Source organism: Ahaetulla prasina, chromosome 1 (assembly GCF_028640845.1).
Source record: "Ahaetulla prasina isolate Xishuangbanna chromosome 1, ASM2864084v1, whole genome shotgun sequence".
NCBI classification, from domain to species: Eukaryota; Metazoa; Chordata; class Lepidosauria; order Squamata; family Colubridae; genus Ahaetulla; species Ahaetulla prasina.
In genome coordinates, this window is record NC_080539.1 from 283,342,636 (window position 1) to 283,363,881 (window position 21,246).

Below are 21,246 nucleotides of genomic sequence, written 5' to 3' on the forward strand. Positions count from 1 at the left end.
TACATTGTATAATTTTTCATCTGAAATGTGTATCTGCTCTTAGATATATAACTCTGTTAAAGATAGCAGATTCCTGGACTTTTTGTATATGAAGAAAAGGTACATAAAACTGTTAGGAGTTTTTTATTTAAGGAATAGTTAAGGTATTCTCATAGAGTTTTATGCAGGTTGCAAAAAGGGGGGGGATACCCTATTGTTTCCATAGATGCCTAAGATAAAGTCATTCTGATTTAGAGACTTGTCTTAAGACGTCAAATCTAGCTAATGAGAAAATTCTTTGATCCTTGAAAAACTGTAACTATCTAAGGTAACTCTTTAGAGAATAACAGGATCAGTACTGCTGTGGGAAGTACTGAGACTAATCATATTAACTGCATAATTTCATAATTAAATTTAAATCTAATTTAAATAAAATGAAATGAAATTTTGGCCTTGCTCCATTGCTCCATTATTTTATTCTGATCAGATCGACTTTTAGAGCGTATGTCACAGAGTACAACTCAAAAGTTAAGTGCCATACTTTCATCTTGAAAAGTTACGAGGCCTCAAATTCATCTGTGGTTTGTCTTGATTGTAGCCTGGAATCCATATTGCCAGAGCTTTGGGAACACCACTGAGCTTCACATTTGTTTCTCAAATACTGTAAATGTTTAGGAGAGCTTCTTTGGTAGTTAAGATTTTGTTAAAAAAAAAAATCACAAAGTTGTGAAACCTGCAGTCTTAATGCCTGCACTTTATCCCTTGTTTCTAAAGTCAAGACTTCACTTAAAGTATAAATGATTTCAGCTTCAAACAAAGATAGAAGAAGAATAAAAAATAAATATATAAGACTAGACAGCGCTAACAACAACACTGGGCAATTTTAAAAAAAGGTTAGGTAAAGACTGTGAACCCTGCAATTCTTTTCCATAATACGCTGACCTTTTAATAAACTTAATAAACAACAATGTACGAACCATATGCATATATTTTTAAAGCTTGTACAATTACACAATTACACAGAAAACAGTCTGGACAAAAACATTGCAACTAGGCATATTTACTCACCTACAACCTGGATGATTTCGGCCAGTAAAACTCCATCGGTCACATCTTGCTGCAGATCTTTTATCAAACGTTTATGGCCAGATTTTGCTAGATAATGATTGGCCCAATCTGTATAAATCTGTGGAAAGGAAAAGAGAGAGCCAAAGTTAGGCCCTTTTCTGTTGAAATCATTAATTTCTCACTTAAAATTAACGAAAGCCAACCCCCAACTTTGGCAGCCTCTGGAACAAGTGAGACAAAGTGTTTCCCTTCTTCTCCCAAGGCAGTTTGAAGCAAAGTTAGCAACATTAAAATTCAAGGCATTGTGTTGATCAAGTATTCAGCTTATTATACCAGAGCTTTCTTGTATAGAGAAATTTGACATCAGAGCAGGAGGAAACTAAAGAAAGCTTCTAAACATGCTACAGTCTGAATTAATAAGTTATCAGACCTGGAACGAAACAGTCTGCATAAGAGACTGGGTTGGATTTCTCTACTAAAGTAGACATTTGCCTTTTGTATTCTTATTAAGAAGCCGTACAGATACTGAAATGTGTGATTGTGCATATGTTTACACCAAGTTTTGTAAATGTAAATAATTAGGGTACTTTAAATGGATACATTCTTTTAAACTGCAGTTAACCAGAAATGTAAATTATATTAGCACTACCACATAGCACCGGGTTGTCAACAGTTGTAAAAGGGCTATTCAGGGTAAGGTTTGTAATATGCAAAGTGGTTCCCCACCCCTCCCCAAACAGCTTAAAAAGTCTATGAGTCTTGACAATTTCTCCTCTGTTAGTATTTCCAGAGGGGGTGTACACATTTACAAACGTGCACATTCACAAAAATGTACATGGCTGATTTCTATTTGAAGTAACTATGTTCCAACTTGCTTAACCAGACATAAAACAAAGGTCTTAGAAACAAGTAACTCAAACTAAAACCATTAACCCTGCATCCTGGAAAGCACTGATGCAGTTAAAATGTACATTGGTATTTGGAATGCAGAACATTGCTCCATTTCTGAAATTATAAAGGCAAATATCTTCATACAAACAATTTGAAAGGAAGGCCTACTGTAAACAATGGAAAGTGCTTCTAAATAATAAGATTCATAAGAGGTGGGTGTTTATATCCTTATCCAGTCAGCTCTGTCAGTGAAAACTCCAGGTGGTGCAGTGGTTAGAATGCAGTATTGCAGGCTAACTCTACGTCTGGCGTTCGATCCTAACAGACTTGAGGTTGACTCGGCCTTCCATTTTTCTGAGGTCAGTAAAATGAGGACCCAGACTGTTGGGGGTCTGACTCTGTAAACCACTCAGAGAATGCCGTAAAGCTCAAAGGAGTGGTATATAAGTCCAAGTGCTATTGCTATTTTGAAAAGTGTGTTGTAAGAATTAGATGGATGAACAGTGTTTTCAGTTGTGTTTTGCTATATTCAGTTAATATTTATTATTTGCTAGATTTATTCCCTACTTGTTCTCCAAACTCAAGATAATGTACATAGGACCCACCTTTCTAACTTTTATGTCTCATTACTCATTACATTATTAGACTCATTACTGAAGACATATACAGATTTCAGCAGATAGTTAGGACTGCAGAAAAAACAATTGCAACCAGCCTGCCTTCCACTGATGACCTGTATACTGCATGAGCCAGAAAGAGGACTGCAAAAATATTTATAGACCAGGGGCAGGTTTCAAAACCCGTTGCTACCAGTTTGCGCATACGCAGAAGTGTCTGGATGGGTGGGCGGGGCCTCCCACCCCTACCAGTTCACCCAATCCAGGGTGAACCAGTAGCAACCCACCACTGCTATAGACACTGCTATAGACACATCTCACATCTTGAACATAAATTATTTGAACTCCTCCCTGCGGGATGCTGCTATAGGACACTGCATGCCAAAACAACTAGACACAGTTTTTTTCTCGTGCCATCACTCTGCTGAACACTTAATTTCCACAGTTTCTGTCTTATATCTATTTATATTTACCCATATAGCTGTATTACTTTTATCCTTCTCATCTGTTCCACTACCTTCTCTTATTGGTATCATTATGATTAATATTACTTTGATATATAATTATTACTTTGTTGTTTTGCATGCACGCTGAGAGCTTATGCACAGGAGATAAATTCCTTGTGTTTCTAATCACACTTGGCCAATAAAGTATTCTGTTCTGTTCTGTTATCACTGTGTGTAGTGTCCTCTTGACACATCAATTTTACATAAATTTTCAGTATCATAGTGGGGAAAAAATTGTAAGGAGCGCATTTACTATTTAGTTAAAATCTCAGAACGGTAAATGCATAAATGGCCAATTACTTTGCTTGGCCAAAGCAGAAGAATGAAAGAAGCAAGGTTAGTGATAACACATGATAAACAGCTATGTTCTAGAAATAAGGGGTGGAAAAAGCTGTTTCCTGACATCTTTGAATATCGAATATGTCATTACTACAATCAATTTGCTGAAAGTAACATTACCATATGTTTATTTGAATCTGATAAAATTGTATGTGCTGGGAGAAAAATATACATCCTGCATTTTTGTTTTCTAGCTCAATATTATGAATACTAAATTAGCCAGGTCATTTCTCATTTTTAATTTCTTACTTTATATTCATTGCTAGCTTCCTTATTATACATTATACATCAAACCAATTATGGAATACAAACAGAAGGCTCCTTGCTGCTAGGCGTTGTAACTTAAGGTTTCCGCTGCTTTGTTTTTCACACTTAGGAGATTCAAGCGTATAAGTCCCAACTCAATTGCTTGAGATAGAAACTAGTGACAGCATACTGTGATTTCTAATGTTCCCTCTTCCTGTAATTAATGAATCAAAAGCTATCTAAAATTTCAAGGGACTGAAGAGATCAAAAAAAGCAGTTGAAGATTGTAACAGACTGAGGAAATTTGTTATGTTGGTTTTCCTGAATATTTTCCTTCTTGAAACTGTGTATTTATTTCTGAGCAAAAATACAATCATTTTCAGAGGTCATCGGCATATGAAGTTGCCGTATAATGAATGACGTTGGTTTGTATCTATAGAAACTATCATCTCTCAGCAAGCAGTGCTCCCATTTGGGTTTTCAGGCAGAAGTTTTCCAGCAGTAGTAGCAGAGGATTGTCTTAATAAAACATGTGCCCTACTAGTTGTGACAAAAGCAGTTCCCATCCACAGATTGCCTCCCCATAGTTTCTTTCTTCAAGTGCTATCTCCATCACAGTCAACTTCTGATGATAGAACAATCCTCCTTTAGATTAGAAAGTACTTTGAGGGAAGGGTGATAATTTGTCAAGAGAGGGGGGGAATAAAGGTCAACACCTCTCACAAACTGTGTTACAAACCAGAATTTGTAGAAAAGCAGGTTGAACTGGAGGCGGGGTTAAAGGTGTCATCACTTTGGAATCATTGCACCAAACTCCATTTCCCTCCTGTGAATTCCACCGACCTTATCTAGCACTGATTTGACTATTAGCTGATTAGATACTTATGTATAAATGGCAATAATAAAAGTCTTCTGTGCTTTGAACTCAACAAATGCTTCTGGTTATTTACGTGTAACAGAATTGCATCCAGAAGTGCCAGCCGGTTTGGTCCATTTTGCAAAAACTAGTTTTTTTAAAAAAAAATAGATAACTGAGTTATCCTAACTAGTAGAGAAGATAACCCTGTACAGCTTGTCAGGATGTGGAAGGCAACTTGTTTAAAAAAGTAAAATAAAAACAGCAGCAGAAGCCCAACTAAAGGTAGTGACAACCCAGAAGTGTAAGGAACTAAGTGTAAGGAAATGTACCAGTGTCTAGAAAAATAAGTGAGAGGAGGGGAGAGGGAATGGCCTGGTGTGGGGAAATCATATCTCAGCACTTTGGTCTTAGTTGTTTCATTTAGAAGACCATCCTGTTTGTATCTCAGGGTTGTGACTGATTTTGTATTAATACATCCATATATATATTTTAAACAAAAATGGTAAAAATAATATTTAAGAACTAGAAAACTGCTGCAAGACTACAACAATTGCATTTCACAGCTGCATGAAGTTTATTTTATATATAGACTTTCACATTCACTTTTCATACTTTAGAGGTGAATTCAGGGCGTGACACATCAACACGGTTTTTGCAAATATAACCCAGCAGTTTTCAGTTCATTGCTGAAGCATTAAAGGTGAGCAATCAAGAGTTTGACAGATATCTTCATAAAGTTAATGCAATCAGAACATAGCCTGCAAGAATAAGACCTAAGGAAGTACCTCTTCTAAAATTAGGAAGCTTAAAAACAACACAGTGAGGAAAATGTGCAATTCTACTTCTCAAAAGTGTTGTGTTGTCAAAAGCTTTAACAATCCAATGCCCATAGTTGGTGAACCCAGCCTATGAGTGATTAATTAATGTATTCATCAGACACGAAGAAGGCTATCCTGTGTGCAAACATTCCCATTGAAATTGAAAGAAATTTTATTTATTCTTGACTGTAACCTAACAAACTCATTAATTTGAGATAAAATTTATTTGATCTAAAATTTCAGCTAGAATGACTTGATAAATAGGCAAGAAATCTGATAACATGATATTCTGTAATATATTATATTATATAGAGTATAAACAAACATTATATATATGTGTGTGTGTAGGTCTTGGCATTTTTGGGTCTTTTCCCATGTAAGGTTGAGAGTATCTTGGTGACCTTTCGATGAGGTCTCACTCATCATCTTCAGGCTGAAGTCTTCAGCTTCCTGCTTCTCGAGCATAGAGTGGTTGGAGCTGCCGTCTCTCTATAAATACTGGTGGGGAGGTGGGGAGTGTTGCTGTGAGCGGGTTGGTTGGCTGTGTGGTTGCATCCTGATTGGTAGATGGAGTGGGTGTTTGCAGATTGGTCAGCTGTTTCGTAGCATCCTGTGTGGGTGTGGTCCTGGTCCACATACATACATACATACATACATACATACATACATAACAACATAATATGTATGTGGATTACTGCAGAGATCTAAATTGTTATGAAAAGTGACAAACCAAAATATTCAATGGCAAGGAGTACCGCAGATGTACAATACATAGTTGTATGCATTCAAATCCTACTCACGCAATGAGAAGAATAAGAGATAGAACTTGGATTACAAGCAAAGTCGAACATGACACACTTAATCCTTAAACAGGTCTCCAGCTGGCTTCTAGTAAATTTTCAAGTGATGCTTATAAGCCAATATTGTTATTTTGTTGAAATTCTTAAGAGTAAGGTAAAAAATAGAATTCTTCTACTTAAACAGCATTATTTAGGGCTGAGAGTAACATATAGAGGGGTAATGCAGAGGGAACAATATCAGTTCTTCAACCTATGATTTCACTTTTGGAGAGTGAAATAGCTCTTCTCAAGCATGGGATTTAACAACTGCCAGTCTATAATAGAGAAGACCTCTGAAAAAAATGCAACCTGGCCTGGGGAAAATAAGCAGGCATAAAAAAGATTATCCTCTCTTTTATTCCTTGCGAGTCCGATCACACTTGGCCAATAAAGAATTGAATTGAATTGAATTGAATTGAACTGAATTCCATTCCATTCCATTCCAATTTTTGGAGGACCTGTTGGTGTGACTATGACTAGCCATTCACTCACTTTATTGGTTATGGCAGTAATATCAGGAAGCCACAGTGTCAGCCTTATGGAAAGTGTTCCAGAACTCTGATATTCCCTGGGAAACAATCAAACATTTTTTCGGGAAAGGGTATGTATGTTCTCCTTGGCAGCTGAATCAGAAGTGGAAGCAATTCTTTGGTCTGATGGAAGAAGTCTCTCCCTGCCTCTCTGCCATGGACAAACTGACCTCTGAAGATCACTGGTCTCCCTTGAGATTCTCCTCCACACAACACACTGATGATCGCTTATTCCATTTTCTGAGGGAAATCCTAGTTTCCTCCGTATCCAGTTTCATATAGCTTCATCTTGCCTCAATGGCAGGTTGGTCCTCAGATATGGGCTCTGATATGAAGACATGTCCTTACCAAATAGTAGGATAAGCCATCTAGCATTGGGAATAGGAGGTATTTGGACAAAATGTAATAGCATCAAAAGACGCTATTATTTTTCAGAGTATAAGACACTCCGGAGCACCTACCTTTTTGGGGGAGGAAAACAAGGGGAAAAAAACCTGCCTCTGCCTCTGCCTCCTAGCAATTTGTTTCATTGCAGCAAACAGCAAACAGCTTTAGTTTCATTTTCATTTTCAGCACAGCCTGATTAGCACAAGGGGGAAAAAATCTGCCTCCCAGCAATTTGCAGCAAACAGTGGAGTCCCACGTGGCAATAGGCAATGGCAATCCCTGCAGTTTGAAACAGCTGAGGGTCGGGAGGGAAACGGGCTGTTTGCTGCTTGCTGCAAGGAGGTAAATTGCTGGGAGGCAGATTTTTTTTTCTTGTACTAATCAGGCTGTGCTGAAGCGGAAACGGGCTGTTTGCTGTTTGCTGCAAGGAGGTACATTGCTGTGAGGCAGAGGCCAAAGGGTTGGGGCCAGTGGATGGGTGGGGCTACATTCAGTGCATAAGATGCACCCAAAATTTTCACCCTTTTTTAGGGGGGAAAAGGTGTGCCTTATACTTCAAAAAATACGGTTTATTGTGCTCATGACAACGTCTATATAAAAACCTCAAACATACTTCGACCCCTAAAAAGTAACAAAGGCAGCATAAAAGTTATTTTAAAAACTCTCAGAAAACTTTTGTGTTCACACAAAACAGCTGTCTCTAACAACATGCCAAGTTCCCTCACTGTTTCATTATCTATTAACTTACAAAGCATGTATCTTTCTGCTGCTGCTCTGAACAAACAATTTTGAAAAACGAATCTGTCTCTAATGATATGGCTTAGGAAGACACTACAGTAACAGCTGAATGGTATATTTTTGGTTGCAAACATCATAATTAGAACTGGCCAAAGAGTATGTTGCTTCTTACTAGCTTTTGAAATGAGTCAGAAGAAAAATCCCCCCCCACCCCTTTCATACTTGCAGACAATCCATATGCTAAAATGCCATGCTTCTGATCTTGTTATCCAAAACCACCAGGGATTTTTTTGATATTCACACATATTTAAATTTAGCATCCGCAAGCTGAGGTGAACCTCACAAGAACATTCACATTTGTTGCTTGTCACAATCTAGCCAAGTGCAAAATAAGAATTAAAAGTATTTTTCCCACCATAGTTAATGCTCTTGATTCTTCTTTCTCCCTAATTAATTTTAATTAATGCATTTCAAATTAAGTAAAATGCCTTGTAAAAGTATTATAAAAGTTAGCATCACTTAGATATGTAAAAGTTAGCAACTCTGGAAAAATGATTAAAAAAAAATCAAGGTAAATGTTTTATTAGCTAAATTGGATCAGCATATTTCTATGGGTTAAAAGAGATTCCTGGTTATTTCGTTTATACAAATAGTTGATGCACTGATTTCCAGCTTTCTCTACTGATGGTCTCTAACAAAACTAGTCATTACTCTGGCACATTTTAACTTATCTCCAATAAAACAGGAACCTTTTAATGTAATCATATCAACCCAGAAAGCACATTTCCCTTCCTCTCAAAACACTTGCATATTGACATTTTTAATACAAACTTCGACTTTTCTGTGTTTCTAAATCTTGCAATCTGTTCTAATTTTACAACTTGTATTCATTGTAAAATAAGTATAATTCAAAGATATCGATAATATTTAATTTAAAAAATAGGTATGTGTATCTAAGACACATGTGTATTCTTATCAAACATTCAAACATTTATAAAGATTGTTAATGAAATATAGAAATAGCTGAAGCAAACATCTTGGATCAAATACAGAAAAATACCAACTTGAATAATTATATCCTTGATCTTTAACATTTTATACATTTTAAATGCTATTCTAGCCTTAATTATCACACTGTAAACAAAGGAAGCTTCTGTAAAATCAAACACCAAGAGCTATAAAACTAAGATGCAAACCCTAAAACCAATCAAAACTGTGTAGATAAGAGCACTGCAGTAATGAATAAGAAAACATAATTGCTTACTCTTTTATACTGATCATAGGAAATTTTACTTCTTTCATAAACTGGAATTCGGAAATTCATATTTACTGGCATTATCTCTAAAATGAAGACAGAGCAGACTTTGGCGATACAGCTTGCTGTTCTCTGTCAGAGGAGACACAGCAAAAGGCAAAATATACTCCAGCATGTGAACCTTGGTAGTTAATTTTAGTGGAGGTCACCATTCACTCTGGTCAGATCTCCTTACACAAGATAAGGAATGCCTTGCTACTTTTGCACACCCACCAAATACAAGTCCCATATGACCCCAATACCTCTGTTCTCTCCTTTTCTTTCAAGTCTGCTTCCAGTATAATCCTCGACCCTTGTTAAAGTTCACAAAACATCAATTTTTTTTGGGGGGGGGAAGTATACCTAGGAAAGTAATCATTTTGTACTTTCAAACTATTACAACAAAAATATAAAAGGAGATAAGCGCCAAATGTTATGTAAAAAAGGCAGGATCTATTTATTGCTTAAATTTCTATTTTAACTTTCCTCTCACGGCTTTGCATGTGGGGATCTCCCTTCATTTTTGCTTGAGAGATATCATCCCATCAGATTGGTTGGGGTGAGATATAATGACTAAGGTTGCCTAAGTTTCGTGATCAATTAGAATATTTGAACGTGGCCTCTTCAATTCTAGTCTAACATCTTAATCAAAAGTCCACAATGTGCTTTAAAAATGAGGGCCAACGAGTTTATTTTGTTTCAGTATATTAAGCTAGATTTTTTTTTCAATAGTAGGATTTTATATATCCATTATTAAATCTGCTTTGCATAGAACCTTGCTTTAGTTTGCTGTGTTATCCCACACTTGAAACTATCAGCAGAATAGCATAATTTTCTTGTTTACAACGGAGTGTTCCCCAGTGGCAGAAGAGTGGTGATGTTTAGCATTAAGTGGCCACTTCAGTTGGTGATAGCCAGCATATATTATGTTCTACAAAATGCACAATATATTTTGAACTTTGGTATTGGAGAAAATAATCAGGAAATAACACCAGATGAACTACCCAGGAAAAAAGAATAGCCTAATCAAGAAACATGAAAGTAAGAATGCAATTACTCAATATTGTATTGCATGTGATCACTGTAATGATAACTTAATATTCAGTAAATCATGGCAAAGTTGAATCCTTGGAAAGGCTTGTGTGTGTGTGCGCGCTTATATATGGCATAGACCATAAGTGTTTGGTTATACTTACAAAACTAGGTTAGTGAAAAGCAAAGGATGTTTAAATGTTACATAATGACACACATTTAATGAGCGAAACAAAACCCGCCATCAGTTCTACTGATGTAGTTATACTTTTTACGCTTTGTATCCATTAGATTCATAATTTGATACATGTTGTGTGTTTCTTAAGTTTACATCAAAGAACAATGTTGCAGTCATAAATCTTTTTAGATTTAGATTGTGTTAGGTATGTCAAACAAGTTTTAAAAGAACAATGTTAAATTAATTTCAAAAATAGAAAAGAAATAATCAAATCACTTTGTCTTTGGCCATCTGTTCAGAGATGTCAATTAAAACAAATCATCTACTAACGGATAACTTTCTAAATTAGTTGTCTATTGCGACCCTTTTGTCAGCTGAGCTGCCCTAGCTTCTGTTCAGACATTTCTCAATGTAATAAATATCTAGCAGACTTCTCAATTACAAACTGATGGGGTTTCAACATAATAGTAAGAGTGGCTGAAAAAAAACTAAAACCATGAAAAAAATTAGTATGTTCTCCAGGTCTGGCAAATGTTCCCCAAATTATATTGTGAGCCCCGGCTGGGAAAATCTTCTCAAACAGTATCCGTTCATGTGTAAGGCAATCATTTTACTTGTTTATTTCCTTTCAAAGAACAACGGTAACAATAGCTTGCAATGGAATAATTCGAGAAAAGTGAGAAGCAATTGTTTATTTTAGGAAATAAACTGAAAAAGAAAGGTGTAAAAAAAAGTTAAAGTGTTTGATGACTATTTCTGAGGGGTCCTGCAGAAGAACAGAGCACCATTCTGTTTGAAGTGGGATCAATTTTTTAAAAAAAAACATACTTTCTTTCCTAATTTCTGTTAGAAAAAGATAAACTTATCCTAGATTAGACAAGTCCTTTTCTTTTACTCTAATATAACACATGATTGTGTTCTTCTCTGCATAAGTATCAGGAACAGACTGTGGGATTTTTCTCACAGAAAAATCAGAAACAAAATACATTGTCAGAGTAAAAATGGTATCTGGAAGCTTTCGGAACAGATACACATATATGTTAGATGTGTGTCAATATGCAAAATAGATCAATATACTATAGCAGTTGCCTGTATTTCTGGACACGCTTTGGGGAGTTACAGCTTTCCAGGGAAGTTCCTGCCCTTCAGTACTTCCAAAGAAAAAGAAAAGAAAGACAGTCTACATAATATCTTTAAAGCACAAGTGCCAGATTATCTCCCTCTCTCCAACAATCTTCTTTGCAAGAATTGTAAACATACATTGAAGCCAAAATGTAGCTAGTTTAGCTAGGTTGATTGAATTGACTTGGAATTCGCTATGATAATTTTCATTTTCTTCTTTTGTATTCCACCTTTCCCAATTATCCCCTCCCAGTGGTTGAATTCATTTTTTTTTTACTACCAGTTCTGTGAGTGTGGCTTGGTGGGTGTAGCAGGGGAAGAAAAATCTCCATTCCCACCCCACTCCAGGGGAAGGATACTGCAAAATCCCCATTCCCACTCCATTCTGGGGCCAGCCAGAGTTGGTATTTGCTGGTTCTCTAAACTACTCAAAATTTCCACTACTGGTTCTCTAGAACTTGTCAGAACCTGAATAGCACCCTTGCCCTTTATAGCTACAGATTTATCTTCATAAGGGAATTTCTCATTAAAACCTTCCACATATCTGCCTCTGACATTACACATGTCTGGATTTTAGGCAAGAAAATCCAAAACATGTTATATTCTGTTTGTCTTAAAACTGGCTGGATTGAGAGGGCCTTATTAGGAAGGCTAAGAATTTCCTAGCTGGACAGACAGAGAAGTTTCAGACTGATAGATAAAAGCATTAAGTTTGAAATAACTGGCCTTCCCAAAGGACACAAAAACTATAAATTATCTCTATAATACAGTCTGATATGTATTACCCACAGAAAGAAATAGAAAGAGGATATACAACATCTTAAGATGATACTTTATTCTTGGTCAATGAAATCCTTGTATAATTCTAATTGTAGAGGGCAAAAGGCCAAAATTAGAAGATTTTAAAAGAGGGCGATGGGATAAATTTATAATTAACCCATTAACAAATTGATCAACTCAGTCAATATAGAGGAGAATGTAACCTAGTCTAATTTAGTCCCAAAGGTGCTTTGTCAAGAGGCAACTAGACTTTCTGGTTTTTCTTTAAAGACGTTTCGCTTCTCATCCAAGAAGCTTCAAAGCTGTTGCCTCCTGAAAAAGCACCTTTGGGACAACCATGACCTGGATGATTGAGAATCTCCATAGACATTCAGCCTTCATAAGCATTCATAGACATTCAGCCTAATTTAGAAACCTTTTGCTTTTTAAATCCTTGGCTGTGGCAGATAATTAAGCTGAGAAGGGTTTATAGAAACATACAAAGTGGCCTTTATTGTCCCTATGGAGAAAGTTAAAAAAATGAACTGATACAAAGTGGATTCAAGCAATAATAGTATATCTCAATATTTACCTAAGCAGCTACAATTATTTTGGCCGTTGGGGGAATGGCCAGTTGCTCTAAAATGACACACATCAGTGATCAAAGCTAACATTCTTTTGGGGGCCCAAGTCTTTTTTTCAACTTTTAGATTGTTATCACATGAAGGGGTGGGGGGAGAGGGAGAAACAAGGTAATTTCTACAAGCCCAAAATCAGGAAGACACCAAAACACGGTTTATCCCAAACTGCATTTGAAACATAATTAAATGCCCCCTTTTCATATAAATATAGATATTTCTGATTATGAAAGTGACATTTTCAGCTTCTGTGAAAGTATATACATGGGATAAAGCTACTCCAATCTGTGCTGAAGATTCCACTCTTTATATATAGTTTCTGTTAGAATAGTTAGAAGAATCATATAAACCAAAGGTTCAGTACAGCAACAAATACTTAGCATTCCTAAAAGGGTGGACAAGATAGAGACATTGATTTCTGCCTTAAAAGTGTCTAATATCATCTAACTAAGTAAATATTTGAAAAATGTTTAGCTGTAACAAGAGACCCAACTGCAAGGCATGTAAATTATCAAACTTTATGGCAGGCCCAGAAACAACATTAATTGTCTTTTTGGTACTCTCGCTAAGGAGCCTAGAACCAGCCTCATAATTTCTTATCAAGTAAAACACCGGAGAATGTCTGATGGTGGTTGTTTTTTTAAATGTATACTTGTCATTTAATTTCCTTGAACACTGGCAAACTTTCTTATACTGCCAGTAAAATTAAGACGTATTTTGAATGCCCCCCCCCTCCGCCCCGGTGAGCTCCTTACTGATTGTAACATGCTTCTGTTATATGCCATCCAGTCACCTCAACAATGAGATGGGCTGCATGTAAATTCAATAAATAAATAAATGCTTATCCTATGTTGTTTTTATGTGTCTTAAATCTGTAAATGTGGTCTCCGACTACAATAAATTCTCATTTTGCTCATTTTACCATTCAAGACGGAGAAAAAATCTACCAACATTTTCTGGGTTAAAAAGTAAGGTCACCTTTTAGTCCAAGTTCACTCTTCATGCCTTATATGGATATGTTCATGCAGTTTTCTTGGCTTGCTAAGCAAGTGCTTTCATACTGCCTTCTTCCAGGATTTTTTTTTCACTTCCTACTCTAGCCTATGTTCTTCAGATTTCCTGGTGATTTCCCATCCAAACTGTAACCTACTTTGGCTGAGCTCAAAACCTATCAGACCTGCATACTCGTTGGATGGGGACATTCAGGAAATCCAAACCTATTGGCTAAATCTCAAAGTTGGAAAAAAAAATGTCAAAAGCAGCCAATGACATGTTGCTTCCATATTATGACTCCAAAAATCTATGTAGATGTGTCCAGATGTTACCAGGATCACACTCAATTTTTAGTGAACCCCCACAAGTCCCCTTCTGTTATCCTTTGAGCATTGCTATTATGGACCTTGGAAAGACCCAATTCTTTATAGGGCTTTGCATTCTCCTAAGAATGAGCAGAGAATTGGATTAGCAGAAAGCTTTTGCTGTGCATTCAGCTATAAGTGACAAATATCGTAAACAATGCTTATTGGCAGCTGGGCCAACTGATTCCTTAGGAAAGGATTATGTACAATTAGCATCAGTTGTTTCTAAATAGGCCACACAATGGTCTGACAACCACCAACTGCACAGCGGTAACCAATGTAGCATCTTTCCCACTATCCTCAATGAACACATTTTCCCATCTATTTCACTCACTTGGTCATGCACCAATAATAAAAGCAGCCTCGTTAACAAAATTTAAGATGAAAATAGAGAGCTAATGTCAGTGAAGCCTAACCATCATCTAAAGCCTTTTCATAGCCTTTCCCTTGCTATTAAACACAAGCAGAAAAGTCTTCACATTAGTCTTTCTTCTTTAAAATGACTCAAATTTAGACCTTAATAGGGCTCAGAGGAGGTATCTTCTCTGCAGCATTCAGTATTAAGGTTATCAAAAGATTATTCTTAAGCGAAGGAAGTCAACCTGGTATTCTATTTATAACTCTTTAAGTATAAAACTAAAAAGTCGGCATTCTGTTATGAAAAGTTAAGAGGCTCTTAATATCATAGAACATTTATTGAATACTCCCCCCCCCCACACACACACACATGCTAGGGGTGAAATCCAGCAGGTTCTGACAAGTTCTGGAGAACCGGTAGTAAAAATTTTGAGTGGTTCAGAGAACTGGCAAATACTACCTCTGGCTGGTCCCAGAGTAGGGTGGGAATGGGGATTTTGCGGTATCCTTCCCCTGGAGTGGGGTGGGAATGGAGATTTTGCATTATCCTTCCTCTGCCATGCCCACCAAGCCACACCAAGCCCACCAAGCCATGCCATAGAACCAGTAGTAAAAAAGGTGAGAGGGAATCTTTTGCAGAAAACAGACAATGACGGTGCCTTATTGTAAAATGACCAGGCTAACTATTCCTAGTATTCGCTGATTTAAAGAGTTTACCACTTCAAAAAGGAAAGGAAGCAAGGAAAATTGGTTCTTGAAATAGACTGCAGTGACAATGCAGAAAGCACTTCTCTCCTGGTCCATAAATCTTATCCTTTGGCAATGAAGTCAAGAATGCTTGGGAAAAATCCTTTTTCCATCCACACAAATACCAAACCAGCAAAACCAGTTATCTGACTTCCCTTCATTTATTTATTTTGGGTTAGTAACCAAAGGAACCAAGGAAGCTTCCTCAGAAACCAAAGACCTTCAATTGTTGAACTTTTAAACACTTAAGTACATGACCAGGATCCATTTTACAGCGAAAGAAACTTCTGCATAAATCTATTATTTCCGAACATTGTGGCTCATTTCCTAAGTTATCAGAAAGCTTGCACCAGAGGTAGTAAGCAGCTGAAGAAAACTACAGGTAGTTCTCGACTTACAATGGTTCACTTAGTAACTGTCCAAAGTTACAATAGTGCTGAAAAAAGTGACCTATGACCAGGGGTGAAATCTAATTTTTTTTGCTACCGGGTCTGTGGGTGTGGCTTGGTGGTGGTGGTCATGTGACTGGGTGGGCGTGGCTATGTAACCATGTGACTTGGGGATCGTTGCAATGTCTTGGAGTCATGCGATCGATCTCCTTTTGCAACCTTCGGATTCACTTAACAGCTGTGTTACTATCTTAACAACTGCAGTGATTCACAGTAACAACCGTGTCAAGAAAGGTCACAAAATGGGGCAATGCTCATTTAATGGATGTCTCACTTAACCATGGAAATTTTGGGCTCAATTAGGGTTGTAAACCGAGGACTACTTGTATATTCATTGACAGAACTACTTTGCTTGGTAAAAGAGTAGTGTGAAACCATTGGGAGAAGAAGAAGGTAAAAGAGCAGCTTTCACCGTAAATTCATCTTCACAAACAATGCAGAACTTGGCCATAAATAGTTGAAAATGAATAAGGAGAGGAAAGCTAGGAATTGGTGGGTAAATTTTTAAACTGAAGACGTGGATCATTTTGCTGTTCCAATAAAGGGGAATCAAGACTTGCAATTAAGTAAAAATTAATTCAACATCCTCTGTGTTTTGAAATGACTACTCAAAACAGATATTTACAAAAGCCATTAGGGATATTATTTTCAGCAGCAAAGTTAAGAAAATGTGGCAGGGAGCAAGCAAATTCTCGTTCTCGCGATGCAGGCCAACAGTAATTTGTCATAAAACAAGAGCAGATGAAGTAGCACATAAAGCAAGAGAGACAAATAAGGCAAAACCCTGTTACCGCAGATAAACTGGTTTATTAATCTCTGTAGGAAAATTCTTTGACATAAGTAATGTATCATTTCTGGCAAACTATTCAAGTTCAACATTATCCATGAATGTATTTCGTGCCCTACTTGTAACTTTTTTCACTAATGCACATTTCTGGGTGTTTAGTTGAAAAGAGGCCTTTTAAAAGCGCTACTGCAATTAACCAATAATGACAGAACTTTAAAATAAAGAACCTTCTACTATAGTGCAGCTATCCTACAATCTACCTCTCAAAGGACATTAAGGAAAAATCTCCTTAAGAAATTCTTTCTGGGTGTTCATATACACTAACACTGTCACATCATTCCAATGAGTCTTTTATAGTCAGGCAGTTTATATGCAGTTGTGGAATTAAAATAAAAATGAGGTCAAGGAGGAGGAAGGAGAATTATGTATTTTAGTTGCATTGAGTTATTTCTAAAGTAACAAAGACGGGATAAAGCAAATAAATAAGATACTTGCATTGGGATAGTACAAAATCTACAAGAAAGCAGTACTTCAAGTGCTGGTAAAGACAGCTTATTAAGGAAAGTGATTCTGTATTTTTTTAATTTATTTTTATCCTGCCTTTATTACTTTATAAGTAATCCAAAGCTGTGAACATATAAAATTCTCCTTCCTTCTCCTATTATTCCCAAACAACAACCCTGTAAGGTGAGTTCGGCTGAGAGAGAGTGACTAACCCAAAGTCAACCAACCAGTTGGCATTCCTAAAATGGGACAATAATTCAGAGTATTCTGGTTTCTATGGTAGAATCTTAAATTACTATACCAAACTGGTAACTCTGGAAATGCTTGCTGACCCTTCCAAATAATGTTCATCCAGTTACTAAATACATATAGCTAAAAAAAAATATCACAGGAAAAAGTTATTATCCATTTGTCTGATATGGTATAGTTTTTCCTGCCTAAGCAGGGGGTTGGACTAGAAGACCTGCAGGGTCCAAGCCCCCAACCTGTTATTCTAATTAATCAAATCCTAAATTTTCCACTCTATTATCCTCTTGAATCAATTTCTCTCTTGAGGTTTTAAACTTTGAAAGGTAAGGTCCTTTTTAAATCAAATTGTTATTAAATGATTCTTTTTAAATAGAATTTTATTTATTTATTTTATTTATTTTATTTGTCACAATAGTACATATAAGCATAAGCATGAAAATAACTATATAATATATAAGCATATATATGAGCATAAATATATAATAGCTTTATTAATTGGATATAATGAAAGGAAACAATAGGACAGGAACGGTAGGCACGTTTGTGCTCTTATGCACGTCCCTTACAGACCTCTTAGGAATGGGGTGAGGTCAATAGTAGAGAGTTTTTGGTTAAAGCTTTGGGGATTTTGAGAAGAGACCACAGTCAGGTAAAGTGTTCCAAGCACTAATAACTCTGTTACAGAAGTCATATTTTCTGCAATCAAGATTGAAACGGTTAACATTGAGTTTAAATCTATTGTTTGCTCTTGTATTGTTATGATTGAAGCTGAAGTAGTCTGCAACAAGAAGGACATTGCAATAGATGATTCTATGAGTTAAGCACAGGTCCTGTCGTATTATAATGTATAATGAATCATTATACCTAAATCATTCTTTTCTTGCAATTTCTCATTAATCCAGAAGGTTGATACGTAAATAAATTCCATTACATTTTTGACCAGAAACTGTAGTCATATATAACAGATCCCCCAGCTTCAATAATATAAAACTTTTCACCCTGTTCCCAGGGAACATTTTATGAACTTAAAAATTTTAACATATAGACATTTTCCTACTTTATGTCTTATGTCAGGAACTTGTATTTATTCTTAAATACAATGTGGATTCTAATGATTTCATGTGAATGGTACATCTAAATGTTTGTAATGTCTGTTGAAAAATATACCAAGTGCAGCATTCTTTCATTTGCCCAGCTGAGATCTATGTATAACCCAGCTTTCTGTGTTATACCTCATCAATTAAGGAATGATTTAATTCATGCCCTTACATTGCTTGAATGTGCCGTATTTAATTACTGTATACTTAGTAGCAGAAAGATGTATGAGTTGATCCTACTGAAAGGCATTAGAGGTAGTGTGGAGAAGTGCTAAATTATTATTTAAATATTATATGGGGTTACATATAATAACCCACTCAGCATGTTAGTAATTGCTTGATGTTGACCATGCAGTGATTGAGTAATGCAGATGCACCTTTGAACCAAAGCTATTTTTAATGCAAGTGGTTTTCTGCATTTACATCATGATAGAGAACCCCCCTATGCAAGTCTTATTGTTCTTTTTTTCTGGCAAGACATAATAATCACAAGACAATGACTGAACGACGAACTTCATTCTCTTCATCTGTTGTACCTGCAATTAGTTTAAATATAAAAGATAACTGATGAACTAAGCAATACTTTATCATATGGTTGAAAAAAAGTAACAGCTACTGTGTTTCCCCGAAAATAAGACCCTGTCTTATATTTTTTTAACCCTGAAATAAGTACTTGGCCTTATTATCATGCACTCAAAAGTCCAATTGGGCTTATTATCAGGGGATGTCTTATTTTGGGGAAAACGGTATAAAATAGCTAGGTAAGAAGACAAGCCTGCTTTCTATTCTTCATTTGGTGAACCTGCAGATAATTTAAAACCTGTCCCCTTAGTGCAAAATATCAAACACACATACGCACACGCACATACACAAACTGCAAATCCCTGTTGGTTTGAATCATGCATTATCTTTTCACACAGAAAAGATGAATAATCTGCAGTCACTGGGTAGCCGTAAAAGGCTAAAAGTAAGCAGAAAGTTTATTTTCTTAAGAAAAATTGTTTTAGCTTTTCAGAGACTTTTGTAGATCCAACTTATCAGAATTTATTTTTTTGTCCCAATGTTCATCAGAAAGAGAGTTTTCTAGGGCTATGATGTGTCAATCATTTCTACTGCATTTAGCACTTATCATGATCGCTCTTACCCATAATAACCTGCTTAAATCCCATTTCAGAAGGCTATGTTTCTAGCTAAAACTGAATAAAAACTTTACTCAGTTGTAAAAACACATACTTCTCCTCACCCTTATCATTTTCTCAGAAAGCTGATTTGGTACAGTAGAGAAGTTTCTCTACCGATGGAGATTCTCATGACATTAAAAAATTTTAAGAAAGGGGAATCTCAGCAAATAAAGTTCACTGCTATACAGTATCTCTGTCCAAATATATAAAGTGACAAGAACAACAACAGAGTGAATTACTGCACAGAAGTTGCAAACAATTTCCATAAATTAAACTGCACAGCATGGTGTAAAATTCCCCACTGTGAATTGGAAATGAGAAGGAAATTGAACCCTGATAAATGAAGATACGTTCAAAGATTTTGTTTATTTATATTGGGCAAATACATGACTAGCTCTAAAACACAACAGAAGAATTCAGTTGTTACTAATCTGTGTCAAGAATCTTACTTTGCTCACAGAGCAACACAGAATAGCTCCCCAAAACAAATTCAATTTAAAAAGGAGGGGAGCAAGGAGATGAATTATTATATCTGGCAACTTTTCTTAAGATATACGCCAGAAATCACAACTATGTTCTTGCAACAGTGGAAAGATTCCAATTTTGCCACACAAGAATTCATAGCTGAACAAGTCCCAACTTCATTAATTTTTTAAATAATATTTATTCCTTGATCTGCAATAGCTTTTGCTGACCCATCAGTTTATTTTTGAAAAGAAGCACAATTTGGAGGTGGAACATTGATATATCTGGCTAGTCTCTTTATTCATAGCCTTCATAACAAGGTGGGACAAGTTGTAAGATCACATTAGGAACGATACTCCCGCTGAAACCAAAGAGAGATAATTCCCACAGCACAGTTTTTAACCAAGAAAATAAACCAGGAAGCCATGAGTAGGTAGTACAGGTAGTCCCCAACTTATATAACAGTCTGTTTAAGTGACTGTTAAAGTTACAACGGTACTGGAAAAAGTGACTTATGATCATTTTTCATACTTATGATTACTACAGCATCCCCATGGTCACGTGATCAAAATTCAAATGCTTGGCAACTGGCTCATATTTATGATGCTTGCAGTGTTCCAGGGTCATGTGATTACTTCTTGCAACCTTCTGACAAGCAAAGTCAATGGGGAAGCCAGTTTTGTTTAGCAACTCTACTACTCCCTTAACAACTGCAGCGATTCACTTAACAACTGTGGCAAGAAAGGTCATAAAGGGGATCAAAACTGACTTCACAACTGTCTCGTTTAGCAGAAGAAATGTTGGGTTCGATTGCTGTTCTAAGTCGAGGACTATCTATACCACACTTTTGTGAAAATCAAACCATACAAAGATTAAGGATGCTAAAACATGTAGTTCAGCCACATCTGAAAAGTCAGAGGTCCCCAATTTAAAGGATTCAATTGACTGAAAATAATTTACTACTAAGTATACGAGTTTAGTACTCCAGTCCAATGTTTTATTTATTGAAATGATCTCAGTTTCTCAGTATCACTCTTCTCCTTGTAGACTCAACATATTAGGAAAAAAAGCAGAAAAGGTTATCAGATGCTTATTGTATCCAGTTACATTAGTCATCACTCTTTTACTGATGACAATGTTAATAAAAAAAAGGCGCAGGCTGAGTTTCAAATTTCATGACTATTAAACCTTGTATCAAGAGACCAAAAAGTT

General features: G+C 36.2%; 1 protein-coding gene and 1 long non-coding RNA gene across 3 annotated transcripts in view; one reads left to right on the top strand and one right to left on the bottom strand.

Annotated features, from left to right (window-relative positions):
• The window catches only part of NAV2 (neuron navigator 2), a 321,401-nt gene that overhangs the window by 227,356 nt on the left and 72,799 nt on the right, over positions 1 to 21,246 (bottom strand). For both annotated transcript variants that reach the window (XM_058161305.1, XM_058161296.1), the window contains exon 2: positions 1,048 to 1,165. In XM_058161305.1, the coding sequence (XP_058017288.1) occupies positions 1,048 to 1,165 (118 nt within the window). The remainder of the gene's footprint in view (positions 1 to 1,047; positions 1,166 to 21,246) is intronic.
• Positions 1 to 21,246, top strand: part of LOC131187138 (uncharacterized) — a 46,900-nt gene that overhangs the window by 23,190 nt on the left and 2,464 nt on the right. The window lies entirely within an intron of this gene.